We start from the raw sequence: 24802 nt of genomic DNA, 5'->3' as shown, positions 1-24802 counted from the left end.
TGGCTCCTTGCCATTATTCATTCTCTTAACTCTGCTACTGTCTCCTTGCCTGGGAGTCAATTCTCTTTTCTTTGCCTTGATTTGTGCTGTGATATACAGCCCCCTATTCTTGGAAACAGCGTTCAACAACCTGATCCTAGGGTCTGAAGGTACCTAAAAACTGATTCAGTAATGTGGTTTCCAAAATGACAAGCCACTCACAGGAGCCTGCTGTTAAAATGAGCAAGAAATGGCAGACCTTTTAGAATATTGTACGCTAAGTTCCCATTTCTAAGATTGGACAGCATATGCATTGTTGAATAAATCAGATATGAAAGGGCTTCTTCCTGGTACTCAGGTGCGGGGTCAATACCACCAAACTATTACAGCCCCTCTTCCACCGAGATACTCCAGTCAGTTCATAGTGTTCGCTGCCAAGTGGCAATATTTTCAGTTCTCTTTATTTAGAATAGCTGAAAGTGGCAGAGTGGGTGACTTTCTGGGATAATCACCTCATGTGGGTTGATACTGAACATCAAAAAATTTATTACTGCGATCCATGCATGGAGGTTTTAAATAATATAGATTCCTAGACAACCCCCCCCCCCCGCTAATTCTAATTCAGTAAATCTGGTGCGGGTCCCTGGAATCTGAATTCTTATAAGGTCTCCAAGTTCTCTTACAGATATATACACGTATACAGACATGCATATATACGTATATCCCTTCGCAGCAGGCGCTTTATAGTGCCTTTAGACCGGGGGCACCAGTGTTGGTACCATACAAGAGTCATTATGACAAGTCGGGTCTAAAGAAAAAAAGGGAGGCGGCTACAAAAGAAAACTGCAGCGGGGAACAAGGCCTCCATATCCTTTCAGCTCCCGCTCCCGCGGGCGAGGCGACGGCTCATTCTACCTCCGTCCGCCAGCGCCCGGGGCCCGCAGCCGACCATTGACACGTTAGCCTCAACGCCACGGGCGGCCGTGCACTGGGCCCGGGCTCAGATCAGAATCGCCTCGATAATCAGTGGCCCAGGACAAGCCCAGCCTCGTCTATCTGATCAATTCATCACTTCTGAGCGCCGGGCCTCGTAGGACCAGCTCCGGGACCTCCGGGACCGCGGCGTTGCCACCGCCCAAGGGGCCTCGCTGCACAGCGCCCCGAGGAAGGGGCTTCGCAGGAGGGGAGCTTTTCATTTCGGGTTGGTCCGGCGGGGCTGGAGTCACAACCCGATCAAATAAGATCAAGGTGTAGGCGGGGGGAAGGGCACGGGGGCGGCCGCACGCACTCGCCTTGCACGCACCACGCGCGCACTCACACATTCTCGCGTCCACTCACACACTCAGCCCGCAGGCGCCTTCCACACACCTCGCCACACTTCTAACCAGCCTCACCCCATGCCGCTCTCCCTCCGGTGAAAGGGCGGAAGTACGCAAGCTCCTTTAAAGCCCTCCGCCCCTCCTCCGCCCCGGAGGGTTCTGGGAAGAACAACCGAGCACAGGTCCTCGCCGAGTGCGCACTTTCCCGCCCCCACGTGGCTCGGAGGGGAACCAAGGGCCCAGGTAAAGGCGGGACAAATTCCCACAATACTGAATCGTGATTGTCCTTGGATCGCTGTGCAGCTACACATTTATATCCATATCTGTAGTTTTTCTTTGATCTTTGATCCAAGTTCTGGATATAAGATGATTCAATCTCAAGAGACCTCTAGGTGAATGATTTCTTTCCCAGGGAGAAGGCAAATTCTGGTCATTACCAACATCAGCTTCCCTAGGAGCTCCTTCTCCCATGGGAGAAGGCAAACATCATTTTACCAAAGGGAAAGGTGAGAATAGATTACTTAAGTCCAAGGACTAGGTAGTTAGAATATAGTAACTATATATACTACTAATATACTACCTAATATACACTAGGTAGTAGTATAAGGTAGGAAGACATATCCCTGTCCCCACAGAGCCCTCTTGCTACCTAGAACTTGCTGTCGCAGTCATATTGCTGAATCATTTACTTTCATATCCGCTAAAATAAATCTTTCAAGAATGAGTGTAAGAAAAAAAAAGGAACAATTATGTAAGTTAGAATTAGCTCCTTTCACCTCACAAAGCACAATTTGAATGTCTCAGTTCCTTCTTTTTCCTTTTTCAAGAAATACACATGTGAGGGGGGAAAACAAATCAGAATTTTGTTATCACTTGTACTTGTGCCAGTCCCACCATGTACTTGGAATAAACAAATTGGGGAAAAGTGTCCATTGTATGTACCAGAAGCCCAAGGATTTTCTAGGTATGTGGCTGGGTAACCTGATAACCTCATTTCACTGAAGAAGTTTATGGCTTGTAATGGCAGTTGATACTTTTAATAGCAGTAGTAGGGTTGGAGAATGTTATCTACATTGTTTAATACACCTCAAAATGTGTATATATATATATATATATATATATATATATAAAATTAGTTCCCTCAAAGGAGAAAGCTATACCCTCATAGATTCTGAACTATATCATACATATATCATACATTCAGTGACCATCACAAGGGGTTAACAGGATTGATGATATTCACTAATATAAACTAAAAAGGTATACTATGGGCAGAACCCAGGGGAATATTGAACAAAGTTCAATAATTCAGCATGCATGTGACAAAATGGACAAAAACAGTAGGGAAAGAAACTTTATTTTCAAGGATTTGTGCAGACAATGGTGAATAAAAAGTCTTATTTCAACTATAAAAAGCTGACTTCATTCCACCCTGGCATACAGGGTTTATGGTGACGCCAGTTTGGATCTGAGGCAATACTGCTATCCCCCTTCTTCCACCCCTAAAAGACTCCCTTAGAGGAAAAACTTCCTACAATTTTCAGTCAAAAATATATGACACATCAACCAAAGTGATGAATTAAACAAGTTTCTGCTTATCTAAAGTCAAGAAATGAAATAAGCTGTGTATTTGTTTCTTGCTGTAAATTACCTTCACTCTGTGTACTTTTTGGTACATTCTGGTATGAAAACACCTCAAAATATAACAGTTCAAGAGCTTAGGTCAAGATGACCCACCCAGGAGGCTGTAAAAATTGATCTGAACTGTGAAATGGGACTAGTTTAAAATATGAAGAAGCTCTAAACACCAAGCTTAGAGATATTAGCCCTATTAGGAAACAAAAGTCATTAAAGCTACAAAATAACAAGTGCAAAACATGCTGAACCTGTATTTCCAGAGAGTGACATTCCCGTTGGCCAACAGGTTCCAAACTCACACCCACAAGGTGTAACTCTTCTTTCTGTTCCACTAGCTTTCCTTTCTCTTGTGTGAAAGATCCTCAGAAATGACAATGAAAAATATATGAATCATTGAAATTTACCCTGTGGACCAATTCCTGAAGAGACAACAGCCATAACTCTGAGATGATTAGACATGTAGTGTTTACTTGATGACTTTCTATACTTCTAGGAACCATCAAAGCACTAAACTGAATGTTTCAGAACCTAAACTTCCTAGCAGCTTTTGTTCTTTTGGAATAAGACAAAAGACAATTTACTGCCACACTGGGGTCAACCACAGCCAACTTGTCCACAGTCAAGTTTACTTTAGTGAATAATTCCACTGGTAGACCTATGTCTCTGCTTGCTCTTTACAATAATTTAATTTTAGACCAATTCTTTTTTTTTTTAATAGAGAAGTTCTAGGCTTCAGAAATGCAACAGTTGATCCTTTTGCAGATAAAAGGAGGAGGGAATGGATAAGTCTTCACTTCAAATGTAGAGTCATCTAAAATGATTTGTTCAGGAGTTCCCATACTCCATGGAAAAGCCCATCAATCTCAATTGCGAACCTCTGCTTTCCTTTACTTTAGAAAACACTCTCATTTTATTCATGGATTCTATGAACTGTCCAAACATGCCTATGAATGCCATCAACTTCTCTCATTCAAATTTCCCATGTTCTTATAATTTCCAAGAGACAGCTAAATACTACAATATGAAGAAAATTAAAAGTGGGCCAAGAAACACAAGTAATCGACTGAAAATTGCCATAACCCAGATTTAAACAAAAAATAAGTTTGTATGTTGGTTAACATGACAGAACTTCCATCTAACATCACAATAAATTCTAGATGACTTTACTAGTATATGAATTAATATACTAGATTTATTTATTTCTTCTACCCCAACTGCAAATTATTTCTTCAATAGTTTCTCTTGCCCCTAGTGGTGGCATTTAAAACTGCGTAACAGTATTTAGCACTCAGTAATTTAGAAAATATTTAAAAAGCTTTAGGAAAATAGCAACAGTTTCAATATACCATTTGAGGGGGTGAAGTTTCCTTTTGGGAATACTGGTGAATAGAACATTGTTTCTTGTCTAAGTTACTCCTTTCTGGTCTCATCACAGACAATTTCCAAATCTTATGTAGGCCCAGATTCTCTTGGCAAAACTCTCTGGCTACCAGCACACAGCACAGCTATTTCGTCTGTTCTCTTTTTGCAATGAGGATCATGCCTCTCTCTTATGTTCCCAGACGGGTATATGAAAGATAAATTTCCAAAGCCAAAAAATTCCTTGGCATTGTTTAACTCCTATTTCCTACCCAGCCTCCCCACCCCAGCCTCCCAGCCCCCTGCAATTTGCCAAATCCAAATCAAACACTAAAAAAAAAGTCAAGTCTTGAAAATTATCTCTCCTTCCAAGAAGTTTGAATACAGCTTATATCCTCCCCTAATGAGCCTCAGTGTGAAAAGTTCCTGATGAGGGGCTGAAGCACAAAATAGGTGACAGATTTTTAAGCAGGAGGTATGTAATCGTATCACTGAGGGGTATAATTCATCTGGACATTATATGCTCTCTGCTGAGGACTGATTTACACACAGGTCAAAGGAAGCTGGCTTTCTGTAGTCCCCTGAAGCATAAATAATGTTTGTAACCACGAGGAGTTTTCCCCACATAAGGTAGGGGCAGATGCTGTGGTGTCATCCTGGGGACTTAGATGATTTTAGCTGAACTCTCCTACGCTGGGCCCAGGCTCCTGACAGGCTCTTGACCTTCGTCCCCTTGGTTGGCAGTTGATGAAATGGATGCTTTGGAATTCATTTTATAAACAGGACATAGAAGGCCATTACAACGCAGGCAATTGCTACAGCAGCATGCAGCCTAGTTCCAATCACAGCAGCTAGCAGGAAAAAATAAAACGAGAAAAGAAGTCAAACCCTGCCCTTCATATAAGTCCTCACTTTCAAGATTTGAAATCTCTAGTCACAGACGACAAGACCTATCAAGGGTCTCAAGAACCCACCCAGGAATGTATTTAAATACTACCCTTAAGCCCTAGGTTCTAGATGAATATACTGTTAGTTTATATTTTGCCTTATTTTGAAAAAAGATCTAGGTAAGTAGGATTCCAGATGAAGATGCCCAAAATAAAAAGTAAAAAAGCATCTGAGTTAATAAAATCAATACTTACAAGAGACTCCAATAAATTCTTTCCAGAAATTCAGAAAAAAATTTTCACTGGGAAAATATTCCTTCCAACAACTCTAGTCCAATTAAAATTGTTTAATTTATATAGTTTTACTCCATGGAGAATACTAAAATTACCTTGGAGCTAAAATAAACAATTATGTAAAAGTTGAACCACATACAATTCCAGCCTATCCCACCCCCACCTTGCAGCACCTCACTGTCCAGAGATGGCAATCTCCTCTCCCTGAACAGATATGATCTTACCTTTGTAAAACACACCCCAAACTCCCTTCTTCTCTGAGAGCAGCCAGCTTTTGAGACGAGGTACTTTCTTGAAGTAGGCACAGGTGCAAACAAAGAGCAAACCAAACACCAGAATCCCATCCAAGGAGTACACTGTTACAGAAAGAGAAAAAAACCTTTGGTGCTAATCCAGTTTGGGACAGGTGATCCCCCTGGAGAACAGAATGTGATAAAATATCAAGATGATAATCTCAACTGCAGTGCCAGCCCTGACAAGAGGAAGCCAAGGTCCTGGGACTAACAAGGTTACCTTTCTGTTCCCCCAAATCACTTGTAGACAACCCCCTTACAAAGATTTCACTGCCCCCTTCCCTCTCCTTTCAAGAAGTATCAATTCTGAGAAGAGTGCATCACTTTATGTGGAATCAGCCTACCAGGAATGGCCAGTGTTGGCATTAGGTTGAGAGAGGCATAAGAATCCTTCGAGCCTGAGCTGAGAGAATGAAACATGTTCTTCCTATAAATCACTCATGTGATAAAGGAGAGGTAGATATTTGGCCAAGTCTCTCAGATCTGCATCTGTTGGTGAAGAATATGTTAAGGCAAAAGTAAAGCTTAATGGAAATTGCAAGAGTTAGAATCCATATGACTACAATTTTCCTATGCTTATCTTACACTTCACGCATGATACTCTACTTACAAACCAAATTTCTGCCTGAGTTAACAGATTCTTGAAAACAAACAAGCAATAAAAGATCTGAGGCTTCGACAAGGTGGAACAATTGTGGGGGAAAAAAGCTTTGAACAATTAGCTCTATTTCTTACACTTGTAAGCCAACCTATGTCTTGTAAGCGCAAAGAATCACCTAAGTAGAAAAAAAAATCAGACCACAAAAGGGGAAAGGATGACTAAAACTTATTTATTAATTACTATGTGTCCAACTGCTCTCTTATTTCTCAGTTCAGATTATTTCTTCCTCCGGGTGATGTCCCTTCTTGTACTGTGCCTACTAACCTCAGACCTCTGACTGCCCAGGAAGCTCCAAAAGGATATTTTACACAACTGGCATCTGCCAGTTCTGGGCCACTCCATCTCCCTCTCTCCCTCCAGTAAATCTATCTCACAACTAGATGTCACACAGGAAAGGGTCCAGTAAATTAATACATACACCAAGTTTTATGATGAACAATACGTGCTAGTCTTTCCTCCCGTAAGTTTTTGCAAAGCCAAAAGTCACAAGGAAGTGAAATTTGAAACTTTAGTACCAGGCTTATGAAGAAGGTACTTTTGAGAAATGCTGTTCTATGCCCTTCAAATCATACTACCTAAGAGGTCTTGTCATCTTTTTTCCTGTAAGATCGACTCTAAAGACCACAAAGTCATCGTTTCCTGCCCTTCCCTGGAATTCAGAAATCATGTCTATAAAGTGTTTGAAGACGCCTGGAAAATTAGGTCAGATAAACAGGGTGGCAACTGCCACATCATCTTTAGAAAAGGCAGTGTCTAAATCCAACCCCTGTAACACTAGCCACGGTCTCCAGATGGGATCGCCCAGGCAAGACTTTAGAATCAAATACGAGAAAGCTTCCCGACATTTTAACAAAACAGGAGAACTTTTTTTTTTAGGATCTACATTCACCCCCGCCCCCCTAAAAGTATGGGGTTTAAAATCCTGTGTGATTTATCGGTCATCCCAACGAGCCTACTATCCAAAAGTTTGAGAACACAGAGGGCTGTGAGGAGGATCCTCTTTCCTGGTGCTAAAACAATAGTTCAACCGGGACTGGCCTCGCGAAGTGGCTTGTAAGGGTCAGAACGAACTTCTAGGAAGGGAGAAGGGCACAGTGTGGGAACCAAGAACTACGGGTGTGGGCACAAGAGGCACTGGGGGTTCTATACGGGCACGGAACGGGGGAACCCCCGGAGGAGTATAGGGGACAGGAGTTGGGGCACCGAGAGGCCAAAGGGGGACTGGGCTGGGAGGGGGCGGGGAGAACGGCCACGTCAGTCCCGGCTCCGCCCGCCAGGTTTCCACTCGTACTGCACTCCCATCCTCGGCTCTGGTCATTAGTTCTCACCGTTCGTCATGGCGGCTGGGCCCGGGCCTGGAGTTGGGGTCCGGGGTCAGCGGTGATAGCGGCAAAGGCGGGGGAACCCAGCTCCCGCTTGACACTTCCCGATCCGGGCCGCGGCGACGGGCAGGCGCCGTAGTACGCAGGTGCAAGGGCAGAGAGACGAGTGCAGAACGCAATCAGGCGTGGCTAGCAGATTGCCGAGCTAGGGACCTGCGTGGGTGGAGCTCGCGTGAGTAGGTGTGTGTAAGAAGAAAGCTAAGAAAGCTATCCGGGAGGCTTCCTACGTGGCCATGGTAACCAATCTTTTCTGGGTGCCCCTTTAGTTAGTGTTGGGGTGTAACCTGACCTGCTCGAGTTGTGTTTGAAAAGGTAAAGGCTTGCAATTTTGTTTTTTTTAAAAATAAATTTATTTTATTTATTTATGGCTGGTTGGGTCCTCGTTGCTGTGCACAGGCTTTCTCTAGTTGTGGTGAATGGGGGCTACTCTTCGCTGCAGTGCGTGGGCTTCTCATTGCGGTGGCTTCTCTTGCTGTGGAGCACAGGCTCTAGGCACACGGGCTTCAGTAGTTGTGGCACACAGGCTCAGTAGTTGTGGAGCATGGGCTTAGTTGTTCCGCGGCATGTGGGATCTTCCCGGACCAGGGCTCGAACCCATGTCCTCTGCATTGGCAGGCGGATTCTTAACCACTGCGCCACCAGTGAAGTCCAAGGCTTGCAGTTTTGCACTTTGTTTTCCGCTATGGCGGCTGCTCTGTTTGTGTGTGTGTGCGTTTGGTGTGTCTGTAAGGAGCAGCCCACCTGCAACAGAGGCCTCCGTCTCAAGCTTCCACGTAAGAGAACCCGGACAATAGGGGTCTAGAGGCCGTCCCTGCGGCCTCCGGAACCGCAGCGGATCTTTCTTACTCCTTATGGAAATCTGGATAGTGAGGCTGTGTCTGAACTTTCAAATGAAATTAGCAACACTGTAACAAAAACAAGTCGCAAATTTCATATGCTAAAGCTACACGTTGTCGGGAAAAGCTTAGGTAATTGCCTATTTGTATGAATTTTTCTTTAAACTCTCAGGATAGTCTCGATTGACTCCTGTATTTAGTTAAAGTGGGGTCACCTCGGCCACTTTAACTAGGAAACGGCGATATTGGGATAGCCCTTCTCACAACACTTTCACAGCTTGACGATACTTTCAGTTTAATGGTGGCCCAGGATGGAGGAGACAAAGCCGCAGATCCCATTTTGTACATTGAAATTCTTAATTGCACACAGCTTGACCGGCTTTATTAGAGTCCGGGCTAAAGTGCAACTGAGTCGTCCGAGGCTGAAACTAAAGTTACTAGTCCGCAGTTGTTGTCAGGTCCTAAAGGGACCCTCTGCCCCTCTTGCTATAGTGCCATCTGCTGGCTGTGGCCTGCTTGGTTACGCAGAAGAAAAGCTACCAAAGCCTCCTAGGAGCTGGAGTAGAAAGGCAAGCCAACAAAAGTCTGATGCAGGACAGACTCCTTGTGAAAATGTGCTTAAATGCAGAAACAAACAAAAAACCAGGGAAGACATACAGGACAAAATAAGACAAAGCAAATAAATGTGTGCAAATACATACACAGATGAATCTCCCTGCCCAAAAGAACTGCTAAGGACTACTCAAAAACAAAACAAGACAATAAAAAATCCCTAATTGTCTTTGCCTTTGAACTTTTCATCAATAGTTATCTAAAACAGTATCAGCACTAGTATCATCACTGGCAACTGTTAGTTCCCTGCACCAAAGCTGGATAAAAGCCCCAAGATACACTAACCAGGTCCTAAACAAATTCATGTTCCCTAATTGAGTTTTGTTTTGGTTTTGTTTTTGGCGAAGTGGCCGAGCCCTCCGCAGTGAAGGGGCGGAGTCCTAACCACTGGACCGCCAGGGAATTCCCCGTGCAGAGGTCTTAAGTTGATGTCCTACCCAAGCTCCAGTCCTACTTTTCTAGCAGATGTTCTTCTGACATTTGAAATGTTTAAAACAAAACTCACCCCCTTCTGATTTCCCTGTTTCTATGGTTAATAGTCCTTTTCCCCTAATCACTGAATTTAGAATTTGTAAATTATCTTCGAATCGATTAACTCCTTTTTTTCCAAAATGTTCCAATTGCCCCCTTTTCATTTCTACATCCATCACTTTAGTAATTTTACCATTTCAGTCTTCAAGCATCAATTAAATCCTCACAACAGTGGAAACTTATTTTTTTTTAACTGAATTATGCCTCAATTTATTCATTGTTTTATTTCTTCTATTTTTTGGTTGCATTGGGTATTCGTTGCTGCGTGGGGGCTTTTCTCTCTAGTTGGGGTGGCTACTCTTCGTTGCAGTATGTGGCCTTCTCATTGCGGTGGCTTCTCGTTGCAGAGCACGGGCTCTAGAGCACAGGCTCAGTAGCTGTGGCTTGCAAGCTTAGTTGCTCTGCAGCATGTGGTATCTTCCCAGACCAGGGATCGAACTGGTGTCCCCTGCATTGGCAGGTGGATTCTTTTTTTTTTTTTTTTTTTGCGGTACACGGGCCTCTCACTGTTGTGGCCTCTCCCATTGCAGAGCACAGGCTCCGGACACACAGGCTCAGCGGCCATGGCTCACGGGCCCAGCCGCTCTGCCGCATGTGGGATCTTCCCGGACCGGGGCACGAACCCGTGTCCCCTGCATCAGCAAGCGGACTCCCAACCACTGGCAGGTGGATTCTTAACCACTGCGCCACCGGGGAAGTCCAGTGAAAACTTACTTTTCTATAACATTTTTACTTTGTAAAGTGAACACACCTTGTCATAATATCTTATTTAATCCTTACAACTGCCTTATCATCCCTATTTTAGAGGTAATCTAAGGTTTAGAGTAAGGACTAACCAGTATCAGACTTGAACAATAATTCTGGTCTTCTGAACTCAGAACTAAAACATTTTGCTCCAGACCACAACTGCTTTTTCCTTTAACAGCAGCGACTGTCTGCTGAACATATGTTTAACTCCTTACCCTGCTATTCAAGGCCTTCCAGCAGAATTTTTCACTGTTCCCATAGGCAGACTTCAAGCTTCATCTGCGAAAACACTGTTCAGTGTTCTTCAAATGTACTCTTTGCTTTCACATTTTGCTCATGCCCTCCTCTTTTGGAGATAACTTTGTCTCCTCGTCTTTTCACTGGATGGAAACCACTCCAATTGTGTCATGCTCTGAAAGATAAGTCTTTTGTCCCCTGTCACTCTCGGAGTTTAAGAATAAAGATATCACAGTTGAAGAACTGGGAAGAGTAATTAGTTGTCTACTTATTATTTCAAAGGACAGTGATAGTCCACAGTATCTTACTGTTTCTTATTTTTCCATGTGTCTATCTCTCTTTCTTCTTCCTACTCTTTCTTCCCATTCTTACATTTATTTCCTTCCTTCTTTGTCCTTCCACCGTATTTTTTCATTTCCAGGTTTTAAAAAGTATTTTACCAGGAATTCCCTGGCGGTCCAGTGGTTAGGACTCTGCGCTTTCACCGCCAAGGGCGAGGGGAGCCGGGTGCCGTGGCCAAAAAAAAAAATTTTTTTTTTACCTTTTTTATTTATTAAAGTGACTCTCACCAGATTTTTATTTCAAAATTAGTTATACCAAGAATTTCATATTTTTTTAAATTATATTTTGCTTTCTTTCTGTAAAATTGAGTCATAATGGTTGCTCCTTTGTAGGATTGTTGAAGGATTAAATAAATTACTATTTACAACAATATCTGGCATGAAGTAAGTGCTCCATAAATCTTAGCTATCACTGTTGTTGTTCATTTGTTTAAAAAATATTTACACACTTTGCTAAATTTTGCAGGCGTAGAGGCAAAAAAACGAGTCCCTGACCTCAGGGTACAAACTATATTGGGGAAGATAGATGAATAAACACATTTTAGTAGAGCACAGGCATTGTATGTGTAAAGACATTATCTTTGATCTTCACAACTGTTTTGCAGAATGGTTTTTTGGTGAGAAATCTGAGGCTCAAAGAAGGCACATGGGTGAGATCACAGAGTTAGTCTGTCTGACTTCAAAGCTCCCTTCCCCTTGTTATCACACTGCCTCAAATTAGGATTCTGTCCATTGATATTGATCTTTGACGATTTTGTTCCAAGCATTAGTGTTTCTGTTGTCCTGAAAAGCCCCAAAGCCTCACGCCAAAGCCTGGGTCACTGTCTCTCACAGCCCAAATGCAAGGGATAAATAGAGCCCCACTGCATGGGGACTCAATTCAGACAGTCCTTCCTCAGTTCATTTCAGCCTCCACTGGAGGACAGGCAGTTGTTGCCAAACGCCTGTCAGTGAAGAACAGTTGCCCGTTTGTTAGGGTTGTTGCAGTCCCTGTGGCAAACACTAATCAGTCATGGGGACCGTGACTATGGGATTGTGGTTTAACCAAAGAGTAAGTTCTGTCCCAAAGGCACAGCTTGCAACAATAGCTTCATTGAATTACAACATATTTGAAAAGGGATGTCAAACAAGCATTAATTTATGCTACAAATATTTGTTCTGGGAGTCTGAGGAATGTGCTAGCCTTTGGGAGCTCAAAGGTGAATAAGAAACAGACTCTTTTCTTAGTAAGTTTTAAGATTTAGTGTACGAGACAAGCTGTGTGTATAAGTAATCAGAAAATACATTAGAAAGAAGTGTTGAAGGAAAATGAAAAGTAAGTGCTGGTGGAAGTGTAAGAGAGAAAGTGCTTTCAGCTGGAGCACTCAGGGAAGGCTTGATGGAGGGGCAGACATGGTAGCTGGGCCTGAAAGGCATGTAGCATTTCAACAGAAAAGAAAGGTATCCTAGTGGGAAAGGAGTAGTGTCACCATAGGCTTGAAGATGGTATAAGTTTGGGGCACAGCCCACTTTCCCCTTCCTCTTTCACTGCCTAACTCCATTCATCTCTCAGGTCTCAGCTCAAATGTTATTTGCACAAGGAAGTCTTCTCTGACCTTCTTGGGTCCCCTTTCCCCATCATAATCTTCCAAAGCATAAAATATCTATTTTATTCATGTCTCCCTGCTACATTGTAAGGTTCATGAACCCTGAACTGTGTATTTATGTTATCATTTTATCAACAGTCCCATAGTAAGTGCTGTTCAGGTGCTTGATAGATATTTGTTGCATGAATAATTGAAAGCTGAAAAGTAACTTATTGTAGTAGGTATTTATTGAGAAAAATCCATATATAAGTGGACCTACACAGTTCAAACCTATGTTGTTCAAGAGTCAACTGTATATTCTCCCCTTCCTCCTCCCTCACTTCCTCTTCATTTTTCTTCTTTTATCTTTTTCTGCTTCTTGGAGCATTTCTTCTCTCTCTGTCCCATGATGTACTGTTTCTGAGGATCTGCCCGTTGCCTCCCTTCTCTCACTTTTGTTTCTGTGCAGCGTTTCAACTATTGCCCCCGCATTGATGTCTCCCATGCCATTTTCTCTAGTCCTGATTTCTCTGGATTTCCAGACCTGCACCTCCATCTGTCTACAGGACACCTCTAGCCTCTCACACTCAGACTGAACTCATTTCCTTCCCTCCCCAGTTGCTTTTCCATTTTACTTTCCAATTCATATTAATAGCATTCCATCTGGATATAAACCTCTCTCTCCATAGCTCTCAGATTCATTCAGACACAAAGTCCTGTGATTTCTGCTCCTAAAATTCCTTCGTCTTAATTCATGTTCTAATCAGCTCTCATCCTAGGTGGTCTCCCTGCTGAAGTGATTTTTTATTTTAAAGATGGGTCATGTGACTCTTCTGCTTAAAGACCTCCCAGGCACTCTGCACTTTGAATGAAGTTCAGTCTCTGAAGAGAATATTCAAGGCCTTTCACAAACTCAAACTCCAGTTTCATTCCAGCCTCATTTTCTGCATCTCCACCCAACAAACTTGACTCTGGAAACCCACCTGAAACATCCTCTAGAAGCACACCGTGACTTTTCACTCTCTGGGCTTTATTTCTGCTCTGCTCACAACACTGATTTCTTTTTCCTTTACATTTTGGATCTCAGGCTCAGAATGTTGAATTATTCACACTCCACAGTTCATGCCATACTATTGTAACTGACCCTTCCCAAGTCCTTCACTTGTTATGTATCTTTTTTTTTTTTTTTTTTTTTTTTTTTTGTGGTACGCAGGCCTCTCACTGTTTTGGCCTCTCCCGTTGCGGAGCACAGGCTCTGGACGCGCACGCTCAGCGGCCATGGCTCACGGGCCCAGCCACTCCGCGGCATGTGGGATCTTCCCGGACCGGGGCACGAACCCGTGTGCCCTGCATCGGCAGGCGGACTCTCAACCACTGCGCCACCAGGGAAGCCCTGTTATGTATCTTATGCATTCTCTTTATCCCTATTCTTATGTCTCCTACCCCGTAACTTTCCTAATGTATTTGATGTCTATGCCTTTTTTATATGTTCCTGTAAAATATGTATTTTTTGTGTGTCTATGTGTTTAATATACATAAATGGTCTTTTGTTACAGATCTCATATTTCTTACTTTTTAAATTTAGCGCTCTGTTTCTAAGCTCTATCCATGTTGCTAGTCTATTGCTTCTGATTGTTGTATAGTACACCTTGGTGTACATCCAGCACATTTTACCTATCCATTCCCCTGCTAATGGACACTGTGAATATTTTATACCTGATTCCCTGGACAAGACCAGTGTTTCATTACTACCTAACATAGCATTTCTCAACCCTTTCAGACCCAACAAACCTCCTTAAATAACAATATGTCTCCTTTATTATTCTGAAATGAAATTCACAAATAATATAACCTACTACGGTAGGCAGCCTCTCAGAAAGCCCCCAATGATGTCTGCCTCCTGGTATTCTCACCCTTGTGTAATCCCCTCCTCTTGAGGGTGGGCTGCATTTATTGATTTCTAGTGAATAGCATAGGGCAAAAATGATGGGATGTCACTTCCAAGGTTAGGTTACCAAAAAAACTGTGTTCTTGGGTGTTCTTCCTGGTTCTCTCCCTCACCTGCTCTGAGAGAAGCCAGCTGCCCTAGGAAGTTGACATGGCAAGGAATGGAGGGAGGCCTCTGACAATAGCCAGTGAAGAACTGAGGCCCTTAATGTAACCTGAAGTAGCTGAATCCTGCTGACAATAACGTGAGTGATTTTGGAAGCAGATCCTTCCCCATCAATACTTCAGATCAGACTGAGGCCCAACCAACACCCTGACTGCAACATAAGGGACCTTGAGCCAGAGGCATCCAGCTAAACTGTGCCCAGATTCCTCACAGAAACTGTGTGATAAATGTTCATTGTTTTAAACCACTAAGTTTTGGGATAATTTGTTTCACAGTAAAAATAACTAACCTAACTACCCACGTAACTATAAAATATAATGTTCTAACTATAATGTAAAGTAAAATAAAGACAGTAAATTATAATAATATGTGTTTCAATATGTAAATGCTCAGGTATGACTACACTAGCGGGTATAATGATTTCAGATGCTTGCACCTATATGTATATGCAAGCATATGTATATGCTTGCACCATGAATGCAGGAGCTAAAATGCAGACTGATTCCAGTGAGTTTTGGCTATCCAAACTATTACAACTGATACAGCCTTTCATGACATTGTTTCCTGAAATGTTTCACAGCTCTTGATAAGTTGCAAATAAAACAAAGAACTATCTCTCCCCTATTTCAGGGTAGTTACTGTTTGGGGGAAAACTCTCAGCTTTTTCCTTCCCGTGCATCTTTCTCCTTTACTTTTACACTGAACGCTTCACTTATGACACTTCTCATGACCAAATATGTGGGTTCCCCCTCCCCCCTCCACACCAAACAATTCTGTGACACCAGCTGGGTGTCCTGCAATTTAACTCAATACTGACGCTATTTACCTGGAGATAGTGTTAGATCCCACTGATCAAAGGCTCAGTCCCGCAAGACTGCTCCCAACTTTAGATGCCAATCGAAAGTAGTAGGTCCCCAGGTTACCCACAACTTCTGTCTGACTTGGCTAAAATTCAGAGGTTTCCATGACCTCCTCCTCCTTGGATTTGGTTATTTCCTAGAACAAGTCACAAAACGCAGGGGAACACGTTTACCAGTTTATTAAAGGGTATGGTAAAGGATACAGATGAAGAGACACATAGGGCAAGGTCTGAGAGGATCCTGAGCACAGAGCTTCTGCCTCCATGAAGTTGGGGGTGCATCACCCTCCAGGTAAGTGGATGTACCCCCCAACCTGAATGCTCTCTGAACCTCCTACTATTGGAATTAGTAGGCAGTACAAGGCAATTGTTATGCCTTGTATAGGCATGATTAATTACCAACTCCATTTCTAGTTCCTCACCCCGCTCTGGAGAGGGCTGAAAATTCCAAGCTTCTAATCATGGCTTGGTTTTTCTGGTGACCCAGCCAGGAGCCATCCAGGAGCCCACCCAGAGTTGCCTCATTAGAACAAAAGACGCCCTAGTGTTCTTATCACTTAGCAAATTACAAGGGTTTTAGGAGCTCTGTGCCAGGAAGAGGGGTGGGGTGGGTGAGCAGAGACCAATACATATACTTTCTACTATCTCACAGTTGCGTTCCTAGAAAATTCAATGTACCTTAAAAGCATAGGAAAATGCTTCGTGTTTATATGTTAACAAAGTTATGTTCTAGGCCCAGCTAATTATGAACAGATTTTTCACTCACAGGAATGTTTAGCAGGACATTCAGAAATAGTGTATTGTGGAACAATCTTTCCCTGGTGACATCATCTCTTGCATTGCAGAACACCTTATAATCCCTAGCTTTAGCCTTCTAACGTCCCTGGTTTTCCCAAGCACTGTTCTGATTAAAAAAACAACAAACAAAACCACAAAAATTAAATCCTCAGTCTAAGGGGAGATAACATTCCCTTGAGAACTGGTAGCGAAGTACAATATCCCCAATAACGAATAAGCTTGGCAATAAATCATAGTGGTACTCTAAGTTGTTGAAATTGTTTACACCCCTGGCTAGCCCCTCAATGATCCAAAGCTTCGCAGTCCCGAATAAGGAAGCGGTGATCTGATACGCAGAAGCAAGTTCAAGGAGACAGCGAGATACACGGCACCTACCCAGTGATTTCCTTTTCGTTGCTAATTTTTAATTCCTTCTTGCCAAGACGTCACCCTTCCCTCCTTTAGTACTGCTGTGGGTTCACCGCTGGGCGGGACGCGCACGCTCCACTTCCGCAGGCGGGTTTCCAACTAGGCCCCGCCCCACCTCCTCGCGTCACCGGAAGTGAGGCCGCGGAAGTAGTAAAACCCGCTCCATGGGAGGCGGGCGCGCCCTGGAGGTGGCTGGCTGCCGGGATGGCAGATGAAGAAGAAGACCCCGCGGTGAGTGACCGCCTCTGTTCCAGCCCACTTTTTTATTCACTCCCTCGGGCACCGTAGCGGAGGCCGAGAATCGGGTTTGTTTTCCTTAGTGAATTCAGCCGAGTGAATCGGGGACTTCACCCCGTGCTAGGCTTTTTCTTCCGATTTGTCGTAGGACGGGGGGGCAGGAAGAGAAGGAGGGTGGTCCCCTGCCCTTTGCTTTTGGTCCATATTTGCCAGACACCCTTTGAAACACCTAGAGAATCATCAGAGAACAAAGCTAGTATTTGTTCTCTGTGAGCAAAGTTATTTAACTTTGAGCCTCGGTTTTCATGTCATAAAATAGGCTTAAGTCTTACTTGAGGAAAGTTCTTAGCACTGTGTAAGCAGTGCTTAGTAAATACTAGTTTTGCTTACTTTTATTCAATATCAACTCTTTTAATAGTAAAACTGTCTAGAAATAGGCCAACTTTGTTGGTTAAAAAAAAGAATGTATGGTCGTTGGAACTGCTCCAGGAGAGGCAGTACAGTTGTTGTGGACATTGTAGAAGCCATTCCTGTGTGAGTCTGAAGTTGGATAGGATTAGTTGTAAGTCCCCTAAAATGCTAAGGTTTCATGGTTTTTTGCTGCTTGCTTTATTTAGGCTTTCTGGCATGATATCAGTGTTGAAGATGGAAAAAAATGTTAATTATTAAAAAGTCAAAAGCAGTGCTTGACGTATCCATATATACATTTTAACTTCTAGTTTGAGGAAGAAAATGAAGAAATTGGAGGAGGTGCAGAAGGTGGACAGGGTAAAAGAAAGAGACTTTTTTCTAAAGAATGTAAGTAGTATTTGACAATGATTTTTTATAGATAAAAACTTCTGGGTATGTCGGTTCAAAGTAGATTTATTGTTCTGAATGTGTTTCCTTGTAGGGACAATATTCTCAGACTTGTGCATAAATTCTGTTTAACCTGTGAATCACAGATAGTAATAACCCTAACCCCAATTTATGTATTTATATATATGTGTGTATACACACACACACATACACACACATCCATACTTTTTTTTTTTTTTTTAAGTAAAGAGATGTGATCAGTGTTTCAATTCAGGGCCTAAGAACATACCTCCATTACCTCCCCTGTCCCTTACCTTTCAGCAGTAGGAGCAGGGACTCCTTTGACTGTAAGCCAAAGGTTCTTTTGGATCCTGAAACAGGTGCTGAGGGTAGGAATTAAGTTGGGGCTTTGGACTAAGGCAGTGGACAAGGCAGGAAGATGATGAACAATGTGAGGCAGTCCAGTGGCATAGAGATTATAAGGTTTTGGTTGTCTAGTCTGTTCCCTCAGTAGACCTTTTGTGGCAGCAGCAAGGAGAGCTGCTGCTACTACTGATGTTCAAGGTCAGCCCCTTTAAGGCACTGTGAGAAAGTGCTCTCCATCTCCCAGTCCTGATAAGGCGACACATCACCTGATTCATTTATGCTGGTTCCGATGTAAGCAGTTCCCAAATGCTCTTGAAACTACAGAGTCAATATGTGGGTTTTTTTTTTTTGCCATTCAAATCCCTTCCTATATCTCAATTTCTCACCTTAAGTTTACCACTACTTATTCCATCTCTGATGTTATTTACTCCATTTGTACGTGGTTTTACCGAAGTCGGCATAAGAAGGGGATTCCTACACCAGAGCATCCCAGAGTGATGACAAGAATTTGGAATCTTCACAGCCTTTTCCTTGTCTTACCTGAATCTTCCTATGACTTACTAACCAGGATCTGTTCTCCTAGACCTTCTTTTTAAAAAAAAATTTTTGCTAATATAACACAAAATTTCAAAGCATTCACTTCTATTTGTTTATGTCTTTACAGACCCTTTAACCAAATGCAGTTCACATACTTCCTGTCTAATATGATTTTGCTTTTCCAGTGAAGTATATTTCCCTACTGATGATTTTTCCCCATCAGAATGTTAATGACAAGGTATCTCCCTCGAAATATTTAAGGAAAAATATTAAGTTTACAGTGGAGAATCCTGGCAGACATTACTTTAGCCAAGTGATCAAAGTCAATAAGATCACCAGTAATATATGTTGACATTACATACCCCTGATATGACGCATTAAGAGGTACATCATCACTGTGATTCCCTTTCTAGTAATTCATAACCACAACCTAATCATGAGAAAACATCAGGCAAACCCAAATTGAGGGACATTCTACAAGATAACTGACCAGTATTCTTCAGAAGTGTCAAGGTTATAAAAGACAAGGAAGGGCTTCCTTGGTGGCGCAGTGGTTAAGAATCCACCTGGTAATGCAGGGGACATGGGTTTGAGCCCTGGTTTGGTAAGAACCCACATGCTGCAGATCGACTAAGCCCGTGCGCCACAACTACTGAGCCTGCGCTCTAGAGCCCGCGAGCCACAACTACTGAAGCCCGCACGCCTAGAGCCCGTGCTCCTCAACAAGAGAAGCCACTGCAGTGAGAAGCCTGTGCACCACAACAAACAGTGACCCCCACTCGCCACAACTAGAGAAAGCCCGTGCGCAGCAACGAAAACCCAACGCAGCCAAAAATAAATAAATATATAAATTAAAAAAAAAAAAGACAAGGAAAGTCTGAGGAACTGTCACAGAACAGAGGAAACTAGGGAGGCATGACAACTAAATATTGTGGGATCCTGAAACAGAAAAGGTACACTAGTGGAAAAACTGGTACAATCTGAATAAGTTCTGTATTTGTACCAGTGTTAATTTCTTAGTTTTGAGAAGTGTCTTTGGTTGTGTAAGATGTTAACATAAGGGGAAGCTGAATATAGGGATTCGGGAACATTGTGCTGTTTTTGCAACTCTTCTCTAAGTCTGAAATTATCTAAAAAAACAAACCAAAAAAAAAAAAAGCAAAAAAAAAATTCAGAATCCAAAAAACACAGAGGGGAGAAAATATTGGCTCCTGTGTTTGTTTTCTCCCTCCTGTATCTGGACCTAAAAGCTTTTGCCAGAATAAACCCTAGGGGCACTTCTCTATCCTAGTCTGGCTTCTAGGTCACCTGTTTCTTTTCTTCCGCAGGCCTGGTCTACTGTCTTCTTAGTTCTGCCTGTTTTTGCTTCTCCTAAATAGAAATTATTCTTGACGTACTCATTCCTACTTTTAGAAGTGTTCTAGGAGTTCGTTCCATTTATTTATTTATTTATTTATTTAATTTATTTTTTTTGCGGTACGCAGGCCTCTCACTGTTGTGGCCTCTCCTGTTGTGGAGCACAGGCTCCGGACACGCAGGCTCAGCGGCCATGGCTCACAGGCCCAGCCACTCCGCGGCATGTGGGATCTTCCCGGACCGGGGAACGAACCCGTGTCCCCTGCATCGGCAGGCGGACTCCCAACCACTGCGCCACCAGGGAAGCCCCGTTCCTTTTTTTTAAATGTAAAACTTAAATACAATAAATTGCACTAGTCTTCATTGAACAGCTTGATGAATTTTCCATATATACATATACTTGTAACCACCAGTCAGATCAAGATACAAAACATTTCTAACATATGACAGAGTTTCTTAGTATTTGTATACCCCTTTGAGAATCTGCTAAGAGTTGATTCTTCTTCCCAGAAAAATACACACACAAATAAGGTATAAAATTTTTACATATAATTTCAGTAGGGTTCCAGGACCTCTCAAAACTTGTCCATGGACTGATTGGGAGTTTATAGGCTATAGCATAAGAATCCATATGGATCCCATCTGCCCTAAATTACCAAGAAGTGTAATACTGTTGTGGGTAGGAGTATAGACTCTGGAGCCAGATCATCTGGGTTCAAATTCAAGTTCCATCTCACTATCCGTGTGACCTTGGGTAAATCACTTAAACTCTATGCCTCAATTTTCTCATCTATGTAGAATGGGGATAATAGTAGTTTCTACTTCAGAGGGTTGTCCTGAGGATTAAATGCGCTTACAACAGTGCCTAGCATGTAGTAAGGGCTATATAAGTTTTAGCTATTAGCAGTTATTTTCATTACTCTGTAGACTTTTCTTCTCTTTTGCATTTTCTATGGTTCCTTCAGATGAAGACTAAAAGGGCTTTGCTGGCAGTTGCTTTGATCCAGGGAATAAAATGTCAAGATTCTATATAGTAAGCCCTTTGCTTTCTCCTTTTGATTAACATGTTGTTCCTATAAGAAGGTCATTGGAGCACTTTCTCTCATGTCCTCTTCCTTATGGTAGTATCAGAAAGGATTTTGCTTTCTTTTTTCCAAGACCTCCCCCTCACCCCCTGAAAACACTCCCAGTAAAGGCTAAACCATTGCTACTCATCCTGTTCCTGCTACGAAGTTTCCTACTTAAAGGTATTCTGGGGTTGTTGGTGAGTAGATAATAGAGATTAGGGAAGGAATATTGATATCAGGGTTCAGTAGCTGGGAGGGAAGGGGAGTTCCTACCTAGGGAAGGCTAGGTAAGAACAGTTGGTTATGTGCTAGTGGTTAATACCTTTTACACCAAAATCCATACTTGGAGACAAGAAATACAATGTAAATATACTTTCATACCAATATCTTCTATAGCTTAGTTCTAATTTGAAAAAGTATTGGTCAAGTTTGTTTAAACAAAAATGATTGTTCTTTTTGCAGTACGGTGTATGATGTATGGGTTTGGGGATGACCAGAATCCTTATACTGAGTCAGTAGATATTCTTGAAGACCTTGTCATAGAGTTCATCACTGAAATGGTAAGTTTTTTATGTAATTGGTCTTAGTTAATTAAGGAATAGATTTGAAATTCTAACTTTTAGATAAGACTAGAACTATGGCATCCTTTGAAATAAGCTTGAGTGCCATTTGAGTGCCTGTTTTGTGGAAGTTACTATTTATCATTAACGATAGAGAGAGATAAGTGTGTGTGGGTGTATACACACACACAAACACACACACACACTCACACACACATGCACACACAATATATTCTACCCCCTCCTGAATTTTATTTATAAGGACATAATTATAAGATCCTTGAATAAAATGTAAAATATTACCCATAATCCCATCATCCAACATAAATTTCCCTCTTCCAGTATTTATGTAAAGATATACAGTGTTTTACATAGTTGATCATAGTAAACATTCTTTTTACTCAGAGTTTTTAATACATATTTCCTATGTTCTAATCACAATTATTTTAGTAGCTGCATAAAATTCATTCAAATTTTTTTCTAATATACTTAACCATTTCCCTATTGAAATTATTTACATATCATTTTTAACTGAGTAGATAAGTTTGAATGTCCATATTCATGAAATTTCCCCCTTCTCTGGATATGTTTGCAGGGATGGGAATACTGAGTTTGTTTGTGTTCAGTTCTTATGAATTTTTACCCTGTGTTTTGGATTATTTCCTTCATAAAGAATAATAGAAGTAAAATTACTGGGTCAGAGAGTGCATTTTTTAAAATCTTTTTCTGCTTATGAAAGTAATATTGATTAAATTTAGAAAGTATTAAAGAATGCAGGGGAAAAAAAAATCTGTAATCCTTCTACCTAGAGATAACTAATGCTGAGATTTTGGTGAATATTCTTTTGTCTTTTTACACATATTTTTAAACTTTATAAAATCATACAGTATATATAGTCGTAGAACCTGCTTTTTCACTTAGGTACGTCTACAACATTTTCCCTGTGTCACTGCATAATTAATATTTTTGATGGCTTCACAATATTAATTGACTAGGTGTGCTCAAATTTGTTCAATTTATTAAATATTTAATTTCCCTTTTTCAGTCATTAGAAATAATGCTGTGATGAATTTTTGTTTTTGCAGTGTGAATATGTAATGGTAGGGGATGAGATTTGCTTTTAAGGAAACCCACCAATATTTATCAGCTACTGAAATGGACACAAAGTTTAAATGAAGTGGTGGTTACAAAGAAATAAAATTATTTTATGCAAATGAAGACAAACTACATATATCAAAACACACAGAAAGAAACATCAGTGCAAATGGATAAAGAAGATGTGGCACATATATACAATGGAATATTACTCAGCCATAAAAAGAAATGAAATTGAGTTCTTTGTAGTGAGGTGGATTGACCTAGAGTCTGTCATACAGAGTGAAGTAAATCAGAAAGAGAAAAACAAATACCATATGCTAACACATATATATGGAATCTAAAAAAAAAAGGTTCTGATGAACCTAGGGGCAGGATAGGAATAAAGACGCAGACGTAGAGAATGGATTTGAGGACACGGGAGGGGCAGGGAAGGGTAAGCTGGGACGAAGTGAGAGAGTAGCATTGACATATATACACTACCAAATGTAAAATAGATAGCTAGTGGGAAGCAGCTGCATGACACAGGGAGATCAACTCAGTGCTTTGTGTCCACCTAGAGGGGTGGGATAGGGAGGGTGGGAGGGAGACGCAAGAGGGAGGGGATATGGGGGTATATGTATACGTATAGCTGATTCACTTTGTTAAACAGCAGAAACTAACACAACATTGTAAAGCAATTACACTCCAATAAAGATGTAAAAGAAAATTTTTTTTTAAATCAATGAATTTGATAGTTTTAATGTCCTTAATATTAAAATGTCTATAAAGCATTGAAACATTGCTAATAACGGTAGAAAGTGGACAAAGGACATTAATAGAAAGACAGTTCATAAGTGACTAGCTATAATAATTAGAAGAGAAAGTTTCAAACTCACCAGCATTAAATAGACACAAGTTAAAAGAATAAAATGTTAGATTTTTTAAAAATTAATTGAATTTAATATGTTTTTTTGTAATAGACTCACAAGGCAATGTCAATTGGAAGACAAGGTCGGGTACAAGTTGAAGATATCGTCTTCTTGATTCGAAAGGACCCAAGAAAGTTTGCTAGGGTTAAAGACTTGCTTACTATGAATGAAGAATTGAAACGAGCTAGAAAAGCATTTGATGAAGCAAACTATGGATCTTGACACCTTTGGTACTTTCTGAAGGTTCATTATTTTCTGGGGAAACCATATTTAATAACTATATTTTCCACAGTAAGGTTCTGATATCTAGCCATGTGAATGAAAGATAGAGAACCACAACGTTTTCAGTCTTTATTCATGTCTTCAATTTTAGAGTGATATTTGAGCCTTTAATTGCCTGCCGTTATATTACTATACTTTGAATTACTTACTGGATTTTAATGACCACATGTAAGTCAAAGTACCTTGCAAACCATTCAGTTCCTTCTGATTTCGTGCCATTGTAGGCTTTACTGTGGCTGTTTAATATGTGAAATCTCAATGGTACCTTTGATAGCTAAGACATGTGTTTGATGTTTCTAAAGTTTTTAGATTACAGTAGTCTAAGTTATTAAAAGATAGTGAACTGGTTTGTGTTTCTTTTAAGGAGAAAATGATAGAAAATACAGCCTTTTTAAGAGTGTTTGTCTTAAGATAATTTGTTTTAATACTCTTTTCTTTAGATAACAAGTGATTTTTTGAGAAACTAAAAGTTTCCTATGAATTCTTCTGTGTTGAAAGACCTATTTGATTTAAAATCTTTTGGGCTGGGCTTCCCTGGTGGCACAGTGGTTGAGAGTCCGCCTGCCGATGGGGGGGACACGGGTTTGTGTCCCGGTCCGGGAGGATTCTGCGTGCCGCGGAGCAGCTGGGCCCGTGAGCCGTGGCCGCTGGGCCTGCCCGTCCGGAGCCTGTGCTCCGCCACGGTAGAGGCCACAGCAGTGAGAGGCCCGCGTACCGCAAAAAAAAAAAAATCT

At 41.6% G+C, this 24802-nt stretch overlaps 2 protein-coding genes and 1 non-coding gene across 3 annotated transcripts; 1 reads left to right on the top strand and 2 right to left on the bottom strand.

Moving 5' to 3' along the window:
- Positions 1 to 979: 979 nt before the first annotated feature.
- On the bottom strand, positions 980 to 1399 carry LOC136141109 (small Cajal body-specific RNA 2). The gene has a single exon (XR_010657709.1). It is a non-coding gene; the product is annotated as a small Cajal body-specific RNA 2 (non-coding RNA).
- Positions 1400 to 2680: 1281 nt separating this feature from the next.
- On the bottom strand, positions 2681 to 7851 carry TMEM167B (transmembrane protein 167B). The gene is made up of 3 exons (XM_065892613.1): positions 7759 to 7851; positions 5701 to 5832; positions 2681 to 5146 (listed from the first exon to the last, which is right to left on the bottom strand). Exons 1-3 carry the CDS (start codon positions 7766 to 7768, stop codon positions 5064 to 5066), a joined length of 225 nt encoding a protein of 74 aa, XP_065748685.1. The 5' UTR covers positions 7769 to 7851; the 3' UTR covers positions 2681 to 5063.
- Positions 7852 to 17063: 9212 nt separating this feature from the next.
- TAF13 (TATA-box binding protein associated factor 13) lies at positions 17064 to 24008 on the top strand. Its single transcript, XM_065895696.1, has 4 exons — positions 17064 to 17090; positions 17816 to 17894; positions 21683 to 21780; positions 23838 to 24008. The coding sequence occupies exons 1-4, from the start codon at positions 17064 to 17066 to the stop codon at positions 24006 to 24008; spliced, it is 375 nt and encodes a 124-aa protein (XP_065751768.1).
- Positions 24009 to 24802: the final 794 nt, after the last annotated feature.

This window comes from Phocoena phocoena, chromosome 1 (assembly GCF_963924675.1).
Source record: "Phocoena phocoena chromosome 1, mPhoPho1.1, whole genome shotgun sequence".
NCBI classification, from domain to species: domain Eukaryota; kingdom Metazoa; phylum Chordata; class Mammalia; order Artiodactyla; family Phocoenidae; genus Phocoena; species Phocoena phocoena.
The sequence above is the reverse complement of the archived record's forward strand: the minus strand, read 5'-3'. Positions and strand labels throughout refer to the sequence as shown.